This window comes from Corvus kubaryi, unplaced genomic scaffold, assembly GCF_017639235.1.
Source record: "Corvus kubaryi isolate FWS band 111438036 unplaced genomic scaffold, C.kubaryi_AGA036_p1.0 68, whole genome shotgun sequence".
Classification (NCBI taxonomy): Eukaryota; Metazoa; Chordata; class Aves; order Passeriformes; family Corvidae; genus Corvus; species Corvus kubaryi.
In genome coordinates this window covers 23564854-23585965 of record NW_024582056.1, presented here as the reverse complement: position 1 = coordinate 23585965, position 21112 = coordinate 23564854, and the positions used below count along the sequence as shown (strand labels likewise).

Genomic DNA, 21112 nt, shown 5'->3' with positions numbered 1-21112 from the left:
ATAGACTGGGGAATGAGATGCTGGAAAGCAGTGCTGCAAAAGGGACCTGGGGGTCCTGGCTGATGGCAAGTTGAATCTGAGTCAGCAGTGCCCTGGCAGCCAGGAGGGCCAAGCCTGTCCTGGGGGGCATCAGGCACAGCATCACCAGCCTGGCAAGGGAGGGGATTGTCCTGCTCTGCTCTGCCCTGGGGCAGCCTCACCTCGAGTGCTGGGGGCAGTTTGGAGTGCCACAAGATAAAAAAAGTCATTGAGTCATTGTCTAAAGGAGGGCTATGAAGATGGTGAAGGGCCTTGAGGGGAAGCTGTATGAGGAGAGGCTGAGGTAATTCGGTCAGTTCAGCCTGGAGAAGAGGAGACTGAGGACAGACCTCATTGCAGTCTGCAATGTCCTTGTGAGGGGAAGAGGAGGGGCAGGCACTGATCTCTCCTCTGTGGTGACCAGTGACAGGATCCGAGGGAATGGCTTGGAGTTGTGTCAGGGGAGGTTTAGGTTGGATATCAGGAAAAGGTTCTTCACCCAGAGGGTGGCTGGGCAGTGGAACAGGCTCCCCAGGGATGTGGTCACAGCACCAGCCTGACAGAGTTCAAGAGTGTTTGGGCAATGCTGTCAGCCATGTGGTGTGATTTTTGGGAATGTGCTGTGCAGGGCCAGGAGTTGGACTTTGACAATCCTTTTGGATGCCTTCCAACTCAGGATATTCTATAATTAATTCTATGATTCTAGGGACCTACCTAAACCACATCTAAATCTATCTAAATCTATTTAACCTATCTAAACCACAAATGTAGGAAGATAAGGGTACTCCCAGCTTCGGCTGGAATAACTCAGTTGTCCAGACAGGCTCTGCTCCAGACCCCACAAACCCGATATTCGCTGTATGATATATTCCACTTTACCGCACCCCGCCATGATTGCGGCCCCGCCCCGCCCCAAGCCCCGCCCCCGGGGCGCTCCCTGCCCGCGGATTGGCCGGCGCGGCGCGCGGCGCGGGGCGGGGCTGGCGCGGGGGTATTTAAAGCGCCGCGGCGGCGCCGGTTCCCGTGCCCTGAGGTGGAAGCCGGAACTGGGTGGGCGCGGTGAGTGCCGGGCGGGCTCGGGGGCCGGTCCCGTGGCGCGGCGGCTCCAGCGTGTGTGGCCGCCCCGGGCCTGCCCGGCCTGGCGGGACGGAGCCGGGAATGCCGGGTGCGCGGCGTCACCGGCGGGCCGGGCCTTGCTCCGTGTCCCGCGGTAGGGAGCGTCTGTTGGACCCCGGGGCGCGGCGGCGCCGTGACTGCCCCCGCCTCTCCGCTCCCGTCCCTTCCTCGCTGCCGCTCTCTGTCCCCCGGCGCTGTCCGTGGGAAGCACCCGCGTGCCTGCTCCCTCCCTCCTGTCCCGAGGCTGTCACCGACCTGGCGGGCTGCGGGGAGCTTGTCCCAGCGCTGCAAAACCCTGTAAAGTCCCAGGTTTAACCTTTAAGTCAGTCTCGGCCCGAAGTGCTGAGCCTGCAACGTGAGCATGGGGCTCGATGATGGCTGTAGAGCGCTCCGAACCTGATTCAGTGCTTTTTTCTGGCATACTAATGTTGCTTGTGGATAAGGAGGGTAAAGTTGTGATGGTGCATTGATAGTCCCTTGGGTTATCTTATTCAAGGTGCAACTTTTATAGTCTCGTGGAAAGGTAAAACTATGGAGCCTCTTCTGCATAGGTAGGAAGATTTCAGCTCTCCATTCTGAAAGATTTACAGGGAATTCAAACCTGATTTTGAAGACGAAGGGGAAAGTGGCATCCATCCTTTTGCTATGTAGTAACCAACATTTGCTTTTTGTAGTTTGAAGTTTTCTGGAGCAGGCTTCTTTACTGCTCTTCAGTGTGACTTGCAAGATTCAATACCCTTCTAATTTCAGAATAATTTAACTATGGTTAAGGTGACATTTAAAGTAGTCCCTGACTTAACAAGTACTTCAGGTCTTGTTTGTGCTGGACAGAATGTCAACCTCTATGTAACATGTTGTATTTTGTGCCTGTGCTGTGAAACTGGAGCCCTGGGGTTGCTATAGAAACCAGGTGAGTGAAGGGGAGGGTCAGATGCGCCGGACTGATGCCTGTGTGCTGGTTTCCTGGAAAGCTCCACATGAATCCTGCCGGAGCTCTAACTGCATGTGAAGAGCATGGCTTCATTAGGGAAGCCCAGCTTCAGTGAGAAGCATTGCTTTAACTTGGTTATGTCTGTGTAGTCCTTCTGAAGGTGTTCAGTTTTCACCTTTCATGACTATTGAAGTGAATGCTTACCTGTCTGGTGGTTTGGAGTTGTTCTAATTGGTGTTTAAAACTAGTTATCCAAATTAAATTGACGCTATCTCTGGTGAGGGAAAGGATTTTGTATGTCAAACCCCAGTATCCGTGTAAGTACAACCTTGCTTGAAAGAAAATGTGTAAATCTTTTAAATTTGGGGTGGTGCTTGTATTGCAGTATATTGTGTGGGATACAATGGGATATTGCTGTATATTTTCGCAGCTGGAATGGATTTGTTTCAGATATGTAGTGTAGTCAGCTGTTGAAGAAATCCTAAGACAAGTAGTCAGATGTTTTAACAACTGTCTTGTGACTACTGTGTAGAAGTAGAAGAAAGGCTTAAAGGATCTGGCATAAAGTTGACTCAACAAAATACTGAATCACAGTGGCTGGAGCTGCTGACCATGCCTGTTTAGTGTATTACATGGACGCTGGAGATTTTCCTCCTGGTCAAGGCACTTGGATTCCAGAGACACACTTCAGGGAGCCTCCTTCTCTGGAGTTACTCAAAAGGCTCCTGGACACCCTCCTGAGTAATGTGTTGTGGGGCCACATCTTAGACCAGATGACCTCCAGTGGTCCTTTTCAACCTTAGTCATTCTGGGATTGAACAGAACTATGTAAATTATGAGTAAAGAGATAAGAAATTAGTAAAGCTCATTATTTTCCTGACTTAGATGAGGTGCTGTATCTTTAGTTCTAACTTGAGAGTTAAGCTTAAGCTTGTTTGCTTTGTTGCTTTAATGGACAGTATTTCTCTTCAATATTGATTTCACACTGGTAAGGAAGACAGAAAACTGAGAAGGGGAGAGGTTTTCTCACGTGGACAGCAGTTGAAATAAAAACAAAAGAAGGAAGTGGTAGCACTGAAGTAGTCCCTGACCACTTGCTCATGACCTGCCAGGGCTGGCCTCTGTTCCCATGGATTCATTCTGACCTTATTTGTGAAATCTGAGTGGTAGGCTGAGACTTTAAGGCTGAAGAAAGCACAGTTCTTCAGCTGCCTGCTTTTAACCTCCTTTGCAGAACACAAAGTGTGGTGCTTTCTTGGACCTAGCTACTATGAGTTGCATTTTACTGGAGTAGCATTTTGCCTGTAATTCTGCAGTAAAATGAAGTATATGATTTCACTGAAGTATCTCTAGAGATAAGATTGCTCAGTTTAGCTTTGAAAGTTATTTTGAGGGGAGAGGCTGAAAGAGTTGTGTTGAAATTAAATAGGCTTTTGTTTAGCCACTTCACTGTGGTGATTTCATGAAAGGGAGAGGCCTCAAGTTTTATATTAGTACAACTTGGTGTGGTGTTAGAAGCTGAAAGGTGAAAGTCTCCTGTGGCTCTTGATTACTGACTCTTACTTCTTAAACCTTTTGAAGGCTAAGTTATTTTTCTGTCACAGAATCTTCAGCAGCACTGTTCTGAAAACTAGGCCAGAATGTCTGCTCTTGAAACCCTCTTTAAATACATTGATGAACACCAGGACCTCTATGTTCAGGTAAGTTTTCTTTGAGTTTTGTCCTGCATCATGGGCAGCTATGGGATATTAAATTTAGGTGGTCAGCTTCAAGTTTGTCGTTACATCTATATAGTATGCCCAGTAACAATGTCAAGTAATGGGAGAAAGGGAAGAGCAGGCAGCAAGTGTGAGTGATTTGAGTCAGGCCAGAAAACTGTTTCTTAAGTTTTGGCATAGTTCTGTTCAAGAACCTAAGTGTCCTTGGTAGATTTATTAGGAAATGATCTATTACTGTGTAGTGCAACTGGTGACTTATTTAGAGGTAGAAGAAGCTGACACTGGCTTCTGAATGCCAAACTAGGTTTATAGTTTCTTTCCTTTTGAGATGGGAGATGAAGGATATAAATGAGGCTGGAACAAAGCTTTCTTGCATGAAATGATTTATGCTGGGCTGCAGAGGGAGAGGTTGCCCTCTCCAAAGAGGTACTTTGTTGCTTGATCTACTATTTAGTTACAGGTTGTATTGTAGTCCCTCTCACTGTGAGGAATCAGTGGTACAGTTCTGTGAACTCAGGCAGGAACTATGCCAAGTGTTCAGCTTGATTTCTGTAAATTGTTCTTGCTGATCTCACATGGGGAGAAGAAGCTAAAGTGGCCTTTTTGAGATGCCTGGAAGACTTTAGCTGCCTCTGGATACTTAAAGAGCAGCGACTAAAAAGGCCCAACAAGCACAATCTGTCATACTTGTGAGCTTACTTGATGTATCTGTAAGCTTAGTGCTATGCTGCAGGGACAGCTGTAGGGGAGTGCAGCTTTAGAGAGCTTTTGAGAGTAATATTAATGGTTAAAGTTCCTCTTTGGGCAGAGGACAGAGCTGATTTGCCTCAATTTGAGATTGGCTTAAACCAGTGTTTGTTGAATTACAAGGTGTGGTATTTGCATGGTGCCTGTTGTGTAGTAAAACCTGTAGCTCTTCCATCTCTCCAGCGCCTGGCAGAGTGGGTGGCAATCCAGAGTGTGTCAGCATGGCCGGAGAAGAGGGGTGAAATCAAGCGCATGATGGAGGTTGCTGCGAAGGATATTGAGCGACTGGGAGGCACAACCAAACTTATGGATATTGGGAAACAAAAGGTACGTGAGCATCTCCATGTCAGATTAGTAGAAAAAAGGCAGTAGTCTGTTGGTGTGTAGAATGATGTCTTTCCTGCCATGCAGTCTGAACTTTGTTAAAAACTTTGGTTAATAGTAAACCTTGAGACTCAGTTAAGGATGTTAAAGTACATTTTGGACTGTATTAAATGTGTTTTAAATACTTTTTGAATTTAACATGAACAGAGCACCTGCAAACAAAAATGCTAGACATTTTTAACAACAGGCTGGTATTGGTCCTTACACCCATAGACTATAAAGATACTGACTGAAGTTACAGTAAGTCTTCCAAAAGACTTCTGGGCTCATTCAGAGGTGTTACATTTGTCACAGGATTGCATAGCTCCCTTACTAGATACAAAAGTATCATTAAAAGAGTGACTTCTCTCCTTATTTTTAGCTAGCCAGACTGCTTATTCCCCCCAGCAAAAAGTATGTGCTTATGAGAATGATAATGATAAGCTCATCCTAAGGAGCTATCCACTTGATATGCTTCTCCTTTGAAGTGCCTAGCCACTACCTCAGAGTAGGACCCATACCAAAATTGTTAGACTAGGATTGGGATAGTGGCATTAAAAATCTTGCATTAGAATGTTGGCTAGTTCTAGGAGATTGTCCTCGTAATTGGTGTGAAAGGCTGCTGGGTGAAATCTGTGTTTATGGGAACCTTCTGAGCAGTTCTTGCTTTTGGCAACTGGATTACACTTGTTTGTAGCTACAGGTTCCAGCAGGAAAACAGCTGCCTTGGGAGGAAATCTGTAGGTTAACTCTAGCTCTGCTACTACCTACAGCCTAAAACTCCATCAAAAGTGTTTCAGTTAATTCAGAGACAAAGTTGTTCTTTTCATCACTAACTTTTTGGTAGCAAGAACTGATTTTAGAGTTTTATATGTAATATTTTTATTTAGATAACTTTAATCCATCTGCAAGGGTTACCTTCAGTGTTCAGTTTTATGTTATGTATGGGGAGAGCTAGTCAGTGCATTTTGTATGTTGCTGCTGTATCTGTGAGGGACAATGTAAAACAACTGAACTTGTCAGATCAAAGTTGCTTCACTGCTGCACAGCAGTTTGTTGTGTATTGATTTGTGTAAATTCTCGCAGTAGTGCTTTAATCATGCAGAGCTGCAGCTGGCCAAGGACCATGTAACCTTTTGATAAAAAATTGGAGCCTGGAACCCATATAAGCAAAAAGTCAAAGATGATCTTGATCTGCTGAACAGTATGTAGATGTTTACAGGAAGGGAAATACTTGCTGCCTGGGAATAGCATGTGATAATTGCTTGTGGGGTATTCCAAGGGATTAAGCCAAGTTCAACTCTTGAACTCCTGAACTGAGTTTATCAGCACTACCCTGCCCTTAGCTTAACAATGTTGGCTGGTACAGAGAAATACATCTGTTATGCTGATCTCATTTGGGTGTAGGCACATGTTCCACCCAGCGGTACTGCTGTCAGGAAACTTTTGTCCAGAGAGCTATACTGTGGACAGGATGAAAGTGCAGTGATGAGCAACACAGAATGCAATATTGAATGGAGTTTATCACTTATGCTTAGGCCAGCATTAGATATGGCAATTTGGCATGCAGTCAGCTTGCTCTGCTAAAATCTGATGTAGGATTGGTAGTTTAAAGCTATCAGTTCTAAGTGGCTTGGAACATTTTGACTGTTACTGGGACTTGTCAGGAAACTAATTGGCATGATGCCATCACGCGTTCTTTGGCACCCTGCTTCTGGCAGTTGGTTTAAGTAGATTAGTTTTGTTTAGCTGTCTCTGCCTCTACTCTCATAACTTCCATAGTATTAAAGTAATTCATGTATCTGATAAAAACATGTCCCTCTGACATTCCATATTTTAATAAAACTTCTACCTTCCTATTTCTAGCTGCCTGATGGATCAGAGATCCCCCTACCACCAATTGTTCTGGGAACGCTGGGCACAGATCCCTGCAAAAAGACGGTGTGTGTATATGGTCACCTGGATGTTCAGCCAGCAGCATTAGAGGATGGCTGGGATAGCGAGCCCTTCACACTGGTGGAAAGAGATGGTAAGAGCACTGGACTTGACACTGATGAACGCTTCTGTAACGAGTGTGGTATGCCTCAATTGTTCCAAAGCTGTGCCACTGAAAGGGGAAAGGAGAGTAAGAAGTGGTGTGGGTGTTTATTTAATACTGTTGATGTAAAAATGTGCAGGTGGGGAAATGGTAAAGAAGTCAAGCTGCAAAATCTCAGCTGCTCTTGGGATGGTTTCCTTTTCTGATAGTCTAGGCTGTAATTTGCATATTTTCTTCCTTGTAGCTACAGCACAATCTTAACTGCTGCTTTCCATGGTGCCTGTTGGTTGCCAGAGAGCTTTTTAGAACTAATTTCTTTGTGCTGTTCACGGCTTGAAGCCTGTAAGGTCATGTCAGACTGCAGGAATTTTGAACCATTACTGAGAAAAATTACACAACACAACTTTTGTGGCTGGAGACAGGAGTGGCACAGCAGCCTCCCTGGGTTGCCTTGTGTTTAACTGTGCTACTATGAGTACTACAGAAGCTCTTTAGCAGAGGTAGTGCCCCAGAACTTGTCCCTCTCTCATAAATGGGGTGAAGTAATGGTGCAGTATCTCCTGTTGAAACAGCATTGCCAGTGGGCAAGAAGACTAAAACTTTGTTTTCTATTTAAAGCTGGTGCTTCCAACAGCTGCTTCTTTGTTTCACTTTCTCAGTGTTAGTGTCAAAGGTCATTAATAGAAGGACATTAACCACTTGTGTTGCATAAGCATTAATGATTGCCAGAAAAAGGAGTATCTGTGCTAACTGGTACTTCTGCTTGGGCACTTAGTCACAGGCAGCAGAGTCCAAGTTACTAAGCTGGGTTATCTCATCTGCTAGCAAGACCTAGACTTGCCTCAGGCTGTGGCTTGCCTCTGTGCAGCTTGGCCATGCAGGAGTCATTCACCAATGGCTCTTTACCTTTGCAAGCTGTCTGGCCAGTTCTGTCACTGGTTACATGGGGTGCTGAGGGGTTGTAGCCACAGCTGAGTTGCACTGATAAAACTGCCTCTGCTGTGAACCCGTGTGCTACATATTTTGGGAATTCCCTGTGGCCTGTGAAACTTGTCTTTGACTAAATTCCTTTCTAGGGAGATCCACTTTTATCTGGAGAATCCAGAGAAGTGACTTGTCACTAGCTACTGAATTCTTACTCTTCAAACAAAGAATCATTGAACTGAAGCTAATACCTGATAAATTTCTGTTAAAAGGAGGGAACTTGTTTCTATACACTTAGATGTTTGTAGAAAATCATACTATTGTGAAGGATAAAGCAGTTACATCTTTTCCAGGCATATATTAAACTCCTGTCAAGGGAATAGCTGGGGGAAGAGGTGGGGTAGCTCTGTAAGTGGGAGAACTATTGCAGTCCTGTACCTATCCCACTTGTGAAGCAGGATGTAAAACTGCTACTTATGAAGAATCAGAAATGAAAGTTTTTATATAAGCAGGGTTAAAAAAGTTACTTTAAAAAGTGTTCTCCTGTAGATGAGATGAAACTTCATAATAATTTTTTCTTCAATGATTAATTTGTATCCTGTTTCTACAGGGAAGTTGTATGGGAGAGGATCAACAGATGACAAAGGTCCAGTGCTTGCCTGGCTGAATGCCTTGGAGGCTTATCAACAAACTAACCAGGTATGTGCCCAAAACATACTCTGCTTTTTCACACACAGCTGAGTCCAGCAGTGAATGCTATCCAAGCCACGAACCCTTGTGAGGGAAGCTTGCTTATTCAGCTGATTGGAGGAATGATGCAATAGTCCTGTAAATTCCTTGATTTCCTAATAGAGTTAAGTTGACTTGCTGACAAGTTAGTCTTACAGATTCTTGGGTTGCACTTTTAACAATTTTCCTTTAATGAAATATGTAGGAAGGGAAATACATATGCCAGCACGTGGAGCAGGAGGAATAATCAAATGTGATCACTGTCATGTAAGGATGTCAGATTAGTTTGGTGTTTATCAAAGCTTAATGTCTCACTGCCACTGAGCTCTAAGGGGAGGTTCACTTATTAACACCAAAACTGGGAGCTTTGCTTATTTCTATTAAAGAAAATGTGCAATCAGAAATAACTCAGGGTGTTTGATTTATCTTGCAAGACAAGTTCCTGTCACTTTTAAGAGGAATAACCAGTTCTAGGTTGCTGTCTAGGTATGTAGAATATGCTAGACTGGATAGGCAGGGTAGCTCTGTTCCTACTGTGACATGCAGTTCCTGTGGTTTTAGTTTTCCTAGCCTGGTGGCTTACCTTTGGCAAAAGATTTCTGCTGTGTTCCCACGGTTTTTATGACTTTTTTGAAGTGTTTGAATTCTATCAAATGAAGGGTGGTATAAATGCCCTCAACATAAGCACAGTCCAAAATTTAAACCAGTTTCTGTATAATTAACAAATTCCACTGTCACAGAACTACTTTACTGGTGTCTGTTTTTCTGCTTTGAACATGATAGATGAAAATTACTGATTGCTGAAGGAGTCGAGTGTTTTCACTTGCTTAACCTGTTCTTGTTTTTCATTTCAAAGGAGTTTCCAGTAAATATTAAGTTTTGCCTCGAGGGTATGGAAGAGTCAGGATCTGAAGGCCTTGATGAGCTGATTTTTGCTCAGCGAGATGCTTTCTTTAAAGATGTGGATTATGTTTGCATTTCTGACAACTACTGGCTAGGCAAGAAGAAGCCTTGTATCACTTATGGTTTGAGAGGTATCTGCTACTACTTCATAGAGGTAAGTGCTGATATACACTGCAAATCCAGTATTATTAAACTGAAATTTCCACTGGAGAAGAGTGGTAATTCAAACCTTTTCATGCCAGTAGCTTTTTTTCAGAAAAGATGAAACTGATTACTTACGTGGAATGTTTTTTCCTAATTGTCTAAACTTCCTTCTTTTGCTGTCCTATCTGATACTTGGGTAGGTGGGATAGCTTTTGGATATGTGAAGCAAGATAAGCCAGCACCTTCACTGAAGGATTGTCTCATAGCATAGATATCTTCATCCACATGGACCCTTCTTATAGAAGGGTTTCACATTTGTGGTTTTCTGTGGGGTATGCCCAGCCCCTGCCCTGGAGGGATGTCTGCTGAGATAAGGAGATTGCTCAATCTCCCAGCAGAACTCCCCTGGAAAGGCAGCCACTTTTTCAGTTACAGCGAGAAGACGACAAACCCAGAATCCTCTGGGAGACCCTATGCAGATCTTTTGTAGCCCACTGGCCTTTACCCTCTGACACCCACCCCCTGTATCCCTATAAAGCTCGCCCCCTGCCCCTGCAAGGGCAGAGAGTTGCTTGTCCCTGGCTCCCATTTGCCGGAGTACGGATCAATAAAGCTCCCTCATGCGGAACAGCCACACGAGCCTCTCGTCTTTCTCTGGTCTGGCCTGGAGGCTGCCCTGCAGAGCTGTGCTGAAATCACAAGCTGACAATCACTAAAGAGCTGACAGCTTCTGCACGGGCCCTCCTGCCAGCAGCTGAGGGAAGACACGGGGCCTTGGGAAGACGATCTCTTTTGGGACCATCTCTACGGACTGGTCACAGCTTCCTCGGTCAGAGCTACTGACCCCTCACCAGCTGTCATAGTTTTCCAGTCAGCTGGAACTTCTCCAGTTAACCAGAACTGCTGGTAGATGATTGAGAGTGGTTTGACGAGTTCTTTTGCCAGTTCCCTCAATATTCTGGTGTGGGGTGGATCCTGTCTGGGGCCATAGACTTGTGGGTGGCTAGTTGGCATTGCGGGTCACTAACCATCTCCTCATGGATTATGGGCTTCCTTCATCTCCCCATCCCCAACTTCCAGCTCAGGGAACTGGGCATCCTGGGGACGACTGGTCTTGATACTGAAGACTGAGGCAAAGAAGGCATTAAATACCTCTGCCTTTTCTTCATCCCCTGTCTCTACACTACCCTCTGCTTTTAAGAAATGATGGGAACTCTCCTTGACCCTTGGCCAAATTAATTTCTAGCTAGGTTTTGGCTGTTCTAGTCTCTTCCCTACATGGCAGTATCTTTGTGCTAAAAATTGACCTGAATCTTCATTCACTTCAATCAGGTAGAATGTTGTGACAAAGACCTTCACTCTGGAGTTTATGGTGGTTCAGTACATGAGGCCATGACAGATCTCATTGCTCTAATGGGTAAGAAAAACCAGGTTTCATTGAATGCATTTAAAATGGGAGCAAGAACCATCAAAGTGTGACTGAGTTTGCAATGAGGGAGTTGCTAAGGACTGTTTGCAGTAGCAAAGCAGTGACCAGTGAAATGGTGCTTGCCAGGTATGCAAAGCTAATGCCTTAAATACAGAAATATGGTGAAGATCTTGCCAAGGAGTTGTCTATCTACTCTTAGCTTTCCCTAAAATCTTACTGCAAATTTGCATGTTAATTAAATCAGCTGTTTTCTCAAACTCTGCTGTGGACGTGATATTGAACTCTTTGGGAATCCTACCTTCAGCCAGCCAAATGTAGCAGTAGAATTAAGTACAGTAGCAGGCAAGTGAACATTTTGGACAGAGACAAATTCTTTTAAGTGTCTTCCATGCTCAGTGGTGCATGCTCTGGGAAACAGAAGTCTGAATTTCATTACATCTTCTGAGTTTTCAGAAGGCCAAGACTTCTGTTTCCCAAGGAAAGTGCTCCCAGCAATGACATCTTGTATCTCCTGGTTGAATACTGATATTAGGTACTTCTTGTTTACAGGTTCTCTTGTGGACAAGAAAGGGAAAATCCTAATCCCAGGTGTTAATGAAGCAGTGGCACCTGTTACTGATGAAGAGCTGGCATTATATGAAAAGATTGACTTTGACCTGACAGACTATGCAAAAGATGTAGGAGCAACAAGACTCCTGCATGATGCAAAGGTGTGCTGCACTCTTTCTCTACCCTGTCTAGAGCAAGCTGTCTGATTAGTAGGAAACAGAAACAAGCTTCTGTGGATGTGTGTGTAGTTACCAAGTAATTTATTAGGCAGAGGATTAATCTGATGTCTTCAAAATGGTGAGAATGCCTTGTAGATAATTTTGCTTACTGTATGGCTGACTGCAGACTTAACACTTTGCAGAGGTACTGCTAGTGTTAGGTGCTCGAAAACTTAGTGAAGGCTATCCCACGTTTAACCCAAGCAGCCTTAACAACTTTAAATTTGCTCCTTACTCTGTATAAGTAGCATTTGAAACTTGAACAGAACTTTATCTAGTGCCATTCTCTTAATGTTGGTAAGAATGTTGGCAGCTTTCTAGAGGTCAGATGACAATCTACACAAAACACCTGATTTTCTTCATTGGTAGGAAGTTCAGTGGGTTATCAGAAATAAAGTAGTTGCTCAGAGATGATTGCCTGTGAGGTGAGAAAACAGCTTGAAACCTAGCTGTGCTGAATTTAAGGCTGACATGCTGAACATCTTTCTAGACCTGGCAAACAAGGACTGTTTTATAATCATGAACTAGGCAGCCCAAATCTTTGAACAGCCTCAAGCTCAATAAACTCATGTCTAAAGTTAAATCTTCATCCTGGGAGCTCTCCAAATGAATGCTTTTAACAGCATTGAATCTTACAAGGTACAGGTATTACATACTAATTTTAAAACTCTAGATGTAAATACATCTCCTGTCATAAAAAGCAGACACAGGTGTTGTAAAAGGCAAGTTTACATGTGCAGGTCTGTCTTCTCTCCTAGTACTGTCAGGAGGAGACTTCAAACTTAACTCAGATAGGTATAAGTAACAGTTTATATCCTCAACCTTGGCTTTACGTGCTCAGGTTTATATCAACTGGGAGCACACAGACTTCCTTGTTTAGCCTTGTCCTTTAAAGTACTGGATGAATTATAGCTTGGATATAAGGAGGAGATGGCAAGATGTTCATTGTGATACTGAGCTGAAGCTGTTCAGTCTTGGCTAAACTGAAATTCCAGCTAAGAGACTTGTAAGCTGCATGCATGCAGGAAGGGTTTTGGGGCTAAGGAGAGAGAAGAGAGAGATGGCTGTAACTTCCAGATAAGAAGCAAATGTGCTTGAGAGATATGAACTGTGGCAGCTACATTTGTTTTGAGAGAAGATTGGAGGCAGGTTGTACCTGGAAAAAAACAAACTTGTAACATAAAGGACGCAAAATTTCTAAGTCTCCTGCATTTCTGCAGTGAAGTTCAGGCTTGAGACACTGTACTTGTGTCTGCACAGAACAACTCAACAGCTGCATTGAATTCAGGATCCAGTGTATTGAACAGCTGTGTCCAAGGCAACAGGGAGGAAATGCAGGAAGTGTACCTGGAAGGCAGTGGTGGTCAATTTAATCAGCGGGGAGTTAAGGCTTTTTAATACAGCTGATGATATAAAGAAAAGAACACTCTAAGCCTCAGTCTGAGCTGTGGTAAGGCTTTTAGAAAGCATGAACTTAAGCAGTATCTTCATGATGAAGGTACCTGCCTGTCCTGAGGCAGTGGGAACTAAAGCTTTCAATGCTCCCTACAAACTGTGGTTGAGCACCTTATAAATGGTGCTCGCGTCCTTACCAGAAGCAGACTGGTCATGTCCCGTAAGTTCCACAGAGGTAGGAGAGAGCCAGACTAGAACTACTGAGTCTTAAGGTGCTGAGAACCCAGCTGTTGTATCAAAATGTGTGATTAATATGAGTAACAGCTTCTGAGTGGCCTTCAGTGAGCTGCATTTCCTCATGGGAAAAAGCACTATTTCTTGCAAATTCTTTATTAGGTTGAAGAAATCATTAGTTTAGGGAACTGTCAGACTTCATGTAGCCTTGTGTCTTTCTCTTTCTGTCTACAGAGAGAGATCCTTATGCACAGGTGGAGATACCCTTCTTTGTCTCTCCATGGAATTGAAGGAGCCTTCTCAGCCTCTGGTGCCAAGACTGTGATTCCTAGGAAAGTGATTGGAAAGTTCTCAATCAGACTTGTGCCAAACATGACTCCTGAAGAAGTCACAAAGAATGTATGTTGAGATGAATTGCTGCTATCTAAACTAGTGTCTCTAAATCTCTGTTCACCTTGCCTTGGGGGAAGAGTTTTTCCATTTTCTAAAGCAGTTCTGTTCATTTGCTTTCCTACCATCTTCCCTGTACTGCACCTCAGCACGAGATAACTGAGGGAATCCTGTGTGGTGCTCCAGTGGACTGTAGTCTGTAAACTCAAAAAGGCTTAGGAGTAAACACTGACTTAATTGTAGGGCACTTGGACTGCCAGAAATGCATATTCAAAAGCAGCAGTGTTTGACATACTGGCTAATTGTTCTACAATATACTGCTACTTTGCCTAAAGAAGATATTCTGACTTCAGAGCAGAGAATCATTGGAATACTACAAAATAAGAGCAATAGGAAAAGTATTGCTGCACAGTTGTAGTGACCCACAAGTCCCTAAGATGCTTTTAGAATATGAACTTTGCCAGTATTCATACAAGTGCTAACAGTAAATAAGATCATTCAATCTTTCTTACAGGTTGAAGACTACTTGAACAACAAGTTTGCGGAGCTGCAGAGTCCCAACAAATTCAGAGTGTACTTAGGCCATGGTGGAAAACCCTGGGTGTCAGACTTCAACCATCCCCACTACATGGCTGGTAGGAGGGCCATGAAGACAGGTCAGTGGGTTTTTCACTTGGCATTGGTAGGATTAAAAAAGCTCTTCCTCCAGCACCTCAAGAAACTCTGAGGAGGTTATATTTGCTGAATATTTAATGTTCTGCACTCACATCTAATAACTTTGGCTTACTAAGTAAGGAAGCATGTTATGTGCAATCTTTAAACTGAAATCTGAAGTACAGGAAGGAAAGATTCTGGAAATCAAATTAATTTCTACTGTTCTGGGACAAGTTGGTTGATATGGTGTTGCTTTTGCATAAGGATGAAACTGTCAGTTCAGATCACCTGCTTAGCCAAATTCGATGAAGTTTGGTCATCACAGCACCCCTCTTGATCAGTTTTGCTAGACTGTATAGGGCAGCTAGAGCAAATCTAACTTGTATTGGAGTACAAAGAGGCTTTCAGATGAAGTATTGGTGTGTAATTGAACTGAACTCTGACAGTGACAATACTCCAGTGCTACAAATGTGGGGGGAAGCTCCACAGGTCTGTGGCCTTTGCATTCTGGCTGATTTGGTCAGCACCTGGTACAGATGGGTACTTGATGGCTTAAGTAAGGACTTGTTGGAAAAAATATAAACTCTAAACTGACTAGAGTATCACTTTTCTAGTTTTTGGAGTTGAACCAGACCTGACAAGGGAGGGAGGAAGCATTCCTGTTACCCTTACTTTTCAAGAAGCCACAGGCAAGAATGTCATGCTGCTTCCTGTCGGAGCTGCAGATGATGGTGCCCACTCTCAAAATGAAAAGCTAAATAGGTAAGAGAATATTTATTCCTGTGCTGGGGTGAGTTTACTGTGGATCTTGGCATGTGTTACGAAAACCACTTAACAATTGAGCTCTTGCTTTTGTTTAATTCTCTGGATGGCAAAGAGCCATCCTCCCCAGCAGAGAATGACTGACTGGTTGGGTAACTAGTTTGTAGCTGAATCTTGAGTTCTAGATTGATACCCTTGAAACCAGAAGTAGGTTTTATACTTTGGTCTCTAAGCTTGGCTATCCTTTCCCCCAAGGATGGTGTTTCTGTCTTACCAGGGAAGATGTAGGATTTGGGTTGTAGTGCCTGTTGCCTGCAGCAGCAATTCCTGTAGAGTTTGTCACGTGCCTAGGACTGATGAGTGGGCTTTGCAAAAAGGGCATCTGCTAGAAATACAGCTCAGTGAAGACACTGCTAAAGGAAACTGTCTTCTTTGCAGGTACAACTACATCCAGGGGGTGAAGATGCTTGGTGCATACCTCTATGAAGTTTCTCAGCTGAAGGACTAAGTTAGACACCTCACCTTCTGGTTTATGGATCAGAAGTCTGAATTTTCTTGCAAAATATCATCAATTACCAAGTCTAACATGGCTCCCCTTTTCTACCAACACTCCACTGCTTTGGTAGGGGAGAGGCAAGTGTGCAGTTGCACTTGACAAAGAACATGAGACACCAAAAATACTTCTTTAAATGCTTACTTTAAATGAACAGACTATTCCTGAACTGGTCAGCAGTCCTGAACTGCATCTTGGTCCCCTCTGTATCGCTTCAGTTTGCTGTATTCATCTACTTTTCCTGTAAAGCAAGAGGAATGGTTTACTCTCAGCAGTTTAAGCAGCCACAGCAGTGGCAAAACTGCCAGCCAATTTAAGGTTCTTATTCCTGGGTATGTCTTGGAAACAATTAGTCAAGATTATGGGGCTACACTGGAATGTACTCAAGCTGTAGTGAGACACCTGTCTGCTAACTGAATGATTTAGAAGAGGAGTTTGTCTCCTGCAGGTTTCAATTCACAGGAAATCAGGTTGTAACAAATTTCACTGTGGTAGTGACTAGTGGCTGTTTTTGTAAAGCTGCCTTTGTACTAGCAAAAGAGAATAATAAATAATTGTGCTGTAGTTTGGCTCTTGGTCTCTAAGGTTTAAATAATGACTTGGGTGGGAAAGCAACTTTGGGAACTTAGAGGGACACTTCTGTGGCTATGGAGGCAGGTGAGCAACATTGGCTACACAGACTATATCTTGTGGGAATCCAAATTTTTATTCCAGGCTCTGGCTCCATAAGAACTTGTTGACTTGAAGCAAATGTTGTGAAATACAGCTCTCCTGAGAGAAAACAAGCTCAAAATGTTTCATTTTGGCTCTGTAAACCAGGTAGCATAACTGATAATACTGCAAGGGAGTGAATGGAATCTGTAGACATAAACAGGGAGAGATCACTTGTTGCAACTACTACTGGCATCCAACTTCAAGCTGTCTATGGGATACATTAAACACCAACACATTTGCTATTATGTCAAAAAAACCAGAAAAAACAAACCTCTTAAATGTTTGCTGATCTGAACTTGATTGGGCTCCCTGCTTCTGAATTACCTGACCAGCACTGGCAGCCTAAAGTAGGTAAGTATTTCAAGTGATAGTGCTTTGCTCTGAGAGCATGGTACAATCCTGTGTCCTGACACAGGTCAGCAACATAGGATGATTCCTCCCTTGAGGGGCAGAAGGCAGGAATATCTTCTCTACCTGGTTTTCACTGTTGCTTGATCTGGAGACTTAACAGTAGAGAGCTGTTGGGCTAGGGAGCCTTCTGGTCTCACTGAAGCTCATTTTGGTTTTTTTGGTTTGTCATTAGTGTTGATGGCTGGAGATAATCTGGTACCAGTAACCCTTCCACTTGCAGCTGCGGTATGGTCAGACCATCCTGTGTCAGTCCTTGCGAGCACTGAACACAAACAGTGGGGAGTTACTGTTTATGAATTACATTGTTACCTATGTTCAGAAACCATGTGTACTTGTCCTCTTGGCATTTGTAACAAATTTCTTGAGAATCAGTTAACTGGCTCAAGCTCTGCACTGAAGACACTGTATCAGATCCTATACTTGCTGAGTAAGTACAGCATGGCAGAGCTGTGAAGGAGGCCCAAACAGAAGAAAAGGGTGTCAAGGGGTTTGTAGAAAAGGCTGAGAAGCAGATACTGTTGAATATGCAGCAGAAATATTTTGGGAGGGGGAGAGTGCCAGAACCCTGTGAAAAAAGAGATTAAAATGGGACTTTGGCCTAAATGTGCAGGGGCCTATTTAAGCCCACAGGAATAGGCTGCTCAAGTAATCAGTACTTAATGAGATTTAATGGGACTTCAGATTTGTTTAGATGAATAATTTTAAATTCAGTAATCATCAGTATCTGTTAGCTTGCTACAACAGGGCTTGCTTTAGCTGTAACCTCTCTTGTCTCTTCAGAAGGTGACCACAAAAGCAGTAGTACCTGGCCTCAGTGATCAAGGCAGGCAGAAAGAAGGGGACTAGTGGTACCAGCTTCTTTCTGTAGCCTGTGTGCTTCAGACCTGGCTCCTTGAAGACTTCTAGTTGCAGAGAGCTGGCTTGCTGCATCCATGAATGCTTGTGCATGGTGTGAAGAGTTTGCTTAGCCTGAGTTGTTTGAATAACAGCGCTGTTGTTCAACACAGAAGTGCCTGACACGACAAAGTGTGAGTTGATAATGAAAACCAAAATGCATCAGTGAAGCACAGGCCTTGACACCACTGTCTGCTGGATGTGCAAAGGCCGCTCAGCATTTCCCACACAGAACTTCACAGCATTGCTTTACTTGTTGAGTTTCAAATCGGGACATCTCTTGATCAGTGGCATGTGGCTGCCAGCAAGTCAAGTTTGCTTGTACTGCTAGTTCTCCCACTCCAAGAATGGAGAAAGATACACAACATGGATTTTACAACTACTTGTTCTCAGGGTGCAAAACTGAGACTGCAGACTTCTGGCCTCATTGCTCACTAGATTACTTGTGTCTTAGCAAAATCCATGGCAATGCATCTTGATATGGAATATGCACTTAAAAGAGTGGCTGCAGTTATTACAAGTTATTATCCCTAAATAAGCCCTAAGCACCACTTAAAATGTGATTTTTCTTTATTTTGTGTTCTGGGAAACCACAAGCATGCACATTAAAACACAACCCTGATTTTCAACTACGCTGCAATCCATTTTAGGCTCATGGAGCACAATGTTTCCTAATTTGAAACTGTTTTTAACTTGCAAAACAGACTTTGGTTTAGCATAATGAGTTTGAATGCACTAACCAAATCAAAACTTGAAGAGCTTCAGCTTTGTGATCTTGACCTTGAAGCAATGTGAAGAGTGGAGATAATATAGAGCTAATCTAGATAAAGTATTCCACTTTGTTCATTCTGTTTAACTACTAGCTCAAAAACATTACCATATTTTCAGTGTTATCTGAACTCATTCAATTAAAATATAATAGATTCATGTGTTAAATATGCATTTACATTATGAGGAGTCAATATGAATAAATTGCCTTCCTGATTATTAATAAAGTTATGCAGGGGATTTAAATCACTCTGGAGAATCTTCTTGGGCTACACAGGGAAGTTTAGTGGGCAATTTTGATTCTAGTCCCTTGCTAGCTTGATCATAACCATTTTACTTCACGAGGTTAGGTTATGACAAGCCCTGAATGCTGGGACATGTTTTTCTAGTACTTTTAAATATTCATATCTCTATTAATTTTGCATACCCTTAGTGCTTCTGAGATTTCTTGAGGAAAACTTAAAATGCATGCCAATGCAATAGGCCTGCTGATGCTCAAGCAGTATGCAATGTTGTCTTCTCTGTGCAGGTTTGTTCTTCTCAATCATGGAGGCAGCTCATGGGCCTCTTATGTTTCTGCCCTTTAGATTGAAAAATGCAGTAACAAACACAGTCAAGCAGCTTTTTTTTGTCACTGTTATTGTGCTGTGCTTGCCTTTGGAAAGTCCAGTGGGATAACCACCACGTAGTTACTCTTCAGGCTCTCTGTATGTACTGGGTTTGTGTGGAAGGTTCTGGGCAGGGCTACAGGGGTGGCTTCTGTGAGAAGCTGCCAGGAGCTTCCCCCATGTCCAGCAGAGCCAATGGCACACAGCTCCAAGACAGATGTGCCACCGGCCAAGGCTGAGCCCAACAGTGACGGTGGTAGCACCTTTTGGACAACATAATTAAGAAAGGAAAAAAGTTATTGCATGGAAGTAAATGCAGCCAGAAAAGAGAGGAGTGAGAATACATGAGAGAAACAGCCCTGCAGACACCAAGGTCAGTGACGGAGGGGGAGGAGGTGCTCCAGGTGCCAGAGCTGAGCTTCTTCTTCAGCCTGTAGTGCAGCCCATGGAGAAACAACATGTGATGAACTGGCTGTCTCTCTGCACCTCTGGGGTAAAGGAGGTAGAGAATTGGGAATAAAGTTAAGCCTGGGAAGGAGGGAGGGGTGAAGGAAGATGTTCTATAGATTTTTATTTCTCATTATCCTACTATGATTTGATTGGTAATAAACTAATTTCTCCAAGTCGAGTCTGTTTTGCCCATGACGGTACCTGGTGAGGGATCTCCCCCTGCCCTTACCTCGGCCCAGGAGCCTTTCATTATATTTTCTCGCCCCTATCCAGGTGAGGAATAGAGTAATAAAGCAGTTTTGGTGGCCACTTGGAGTCCAGCCAGAGTCAGTCCCTCACGCTATTGCAACAGTGCACAAAATGCCAAAATATTTCAAAGTGAAATATGTTCAGTTATTAGATTCTCAGAAAATTTGTTAGAGACACTTTTGTGTTGGCTGTTGCTTGTGACACTGTGTGCCCCACAGTTGTCAATCACAGTCCACTGGTCTGTACTGAAAGAGCCTTATTAAAGTTGAAGTGTGCATAAGCAATGTGTATGAATAGTATTTCAGGCAGGGTCATTTGAAGGCTGCTGCTACTGCCTCTGTGTATATTAAAATACATGCATAAAATTGCTAAATGTATTCATGTAAAGGTGAATCTTTGGAGGACTGTTTCCTTGCTTTGGACAGAGTAAGTTCATGGAATTGCAAATAGGAGCTGTTAATCTGTGCGAAAATTGTAGCCAATTCCTGAATTCCAAGATAGGTGCTACAACATGTGATGGAATTCAATATGATGTTTCTCAAGTATTTAGTGGATTTAATGTTGATGCAGTGAAGACTGGAGTCAAGGTTAGATTTGAGAATAAACGCTGTGTTGCCTTGGACTGTTTTAAATGTTTGTGGGTAGGATTTTGAGGTTCTGCTTCTGAATTACAATAATACCTATTAAACTCTTCCTTAGACTTGTAGAAAGCAACAATATAACTAAACTGAGTGCTAAAGTAGTACAATGGCTGCAAAATACTTCTGAAAACTAGAATGCTGTAAAATATCTATTTATTTATTTATAAATAAGCCTTTGGTAAGGTGTTGGTTTAGACTATCTTGCTGTTGACATCTTTTTCTCTTCCATTTTCAACTGTTTAGCAGTGCATCATTAGAAACCTTTAAAACACAAAAATTATGTTTCTTTTGATGGATTTTTAGTAGTATATGCAGAGTACAGAATACCTGCCCTTTGCTGCCTCACATATTCTCTGCTGTTGCTGCTGTTTCTGCTCCCCCACTCATATTTTTCCCAGTCATTCACATGAGGGGAACTAATCCTGCAAGGGGAGCCCATGAAGTTTCCTAGGAATACTACCAGGCTTTCACTGTATAACGGGGTAGTTACAGGTTGACTGGATTGCGTCTCTTCTACTTTTTGTATAAAAACTGTACTTCTAACATGGGAGCTGCTAGGAGG

General features: G+C 43.2%; 1 protein-coding gene across 1 annotated transcript; it reads left to right on the top strand.

The window, feature by feature from the left end:
- The first annotated feature begins 992 nt into the window (after positions 1 to 992).
- On the top strand, positions 993 to 16379 carry LOC121674490 (cytosolic non-specific dipeptidase). Its single transcript, XM_042048881.1, has 12 exons — positions 993 to 1077; positions 3670 to 3765; positions 4714 to 4857; positions 6760 to 6922; positions 8466 to 8554; positions 9441 to 9641; positions 10964 to 11048; positions 11610 to 11770; positions 13691 to 13855; positions 14361 to 14502; positions 15115 to 15262; positions 15701 to 16379. Exons 2-12 carry the CDS (start codon positions 3706 to 3708, stop codon positions 15768 to 15770), a joined length of 1428 nt encoding a protein of 475 aa, XP_041904815.1. The 5' UTR covers positions 993 to 1077; positions 3670 to 3705; the 3' UTR covers positions 15771 to 16379.
- The last annotated feature ends 4733 nt before the right edge of the window (positions 16380 to 21112 follow it).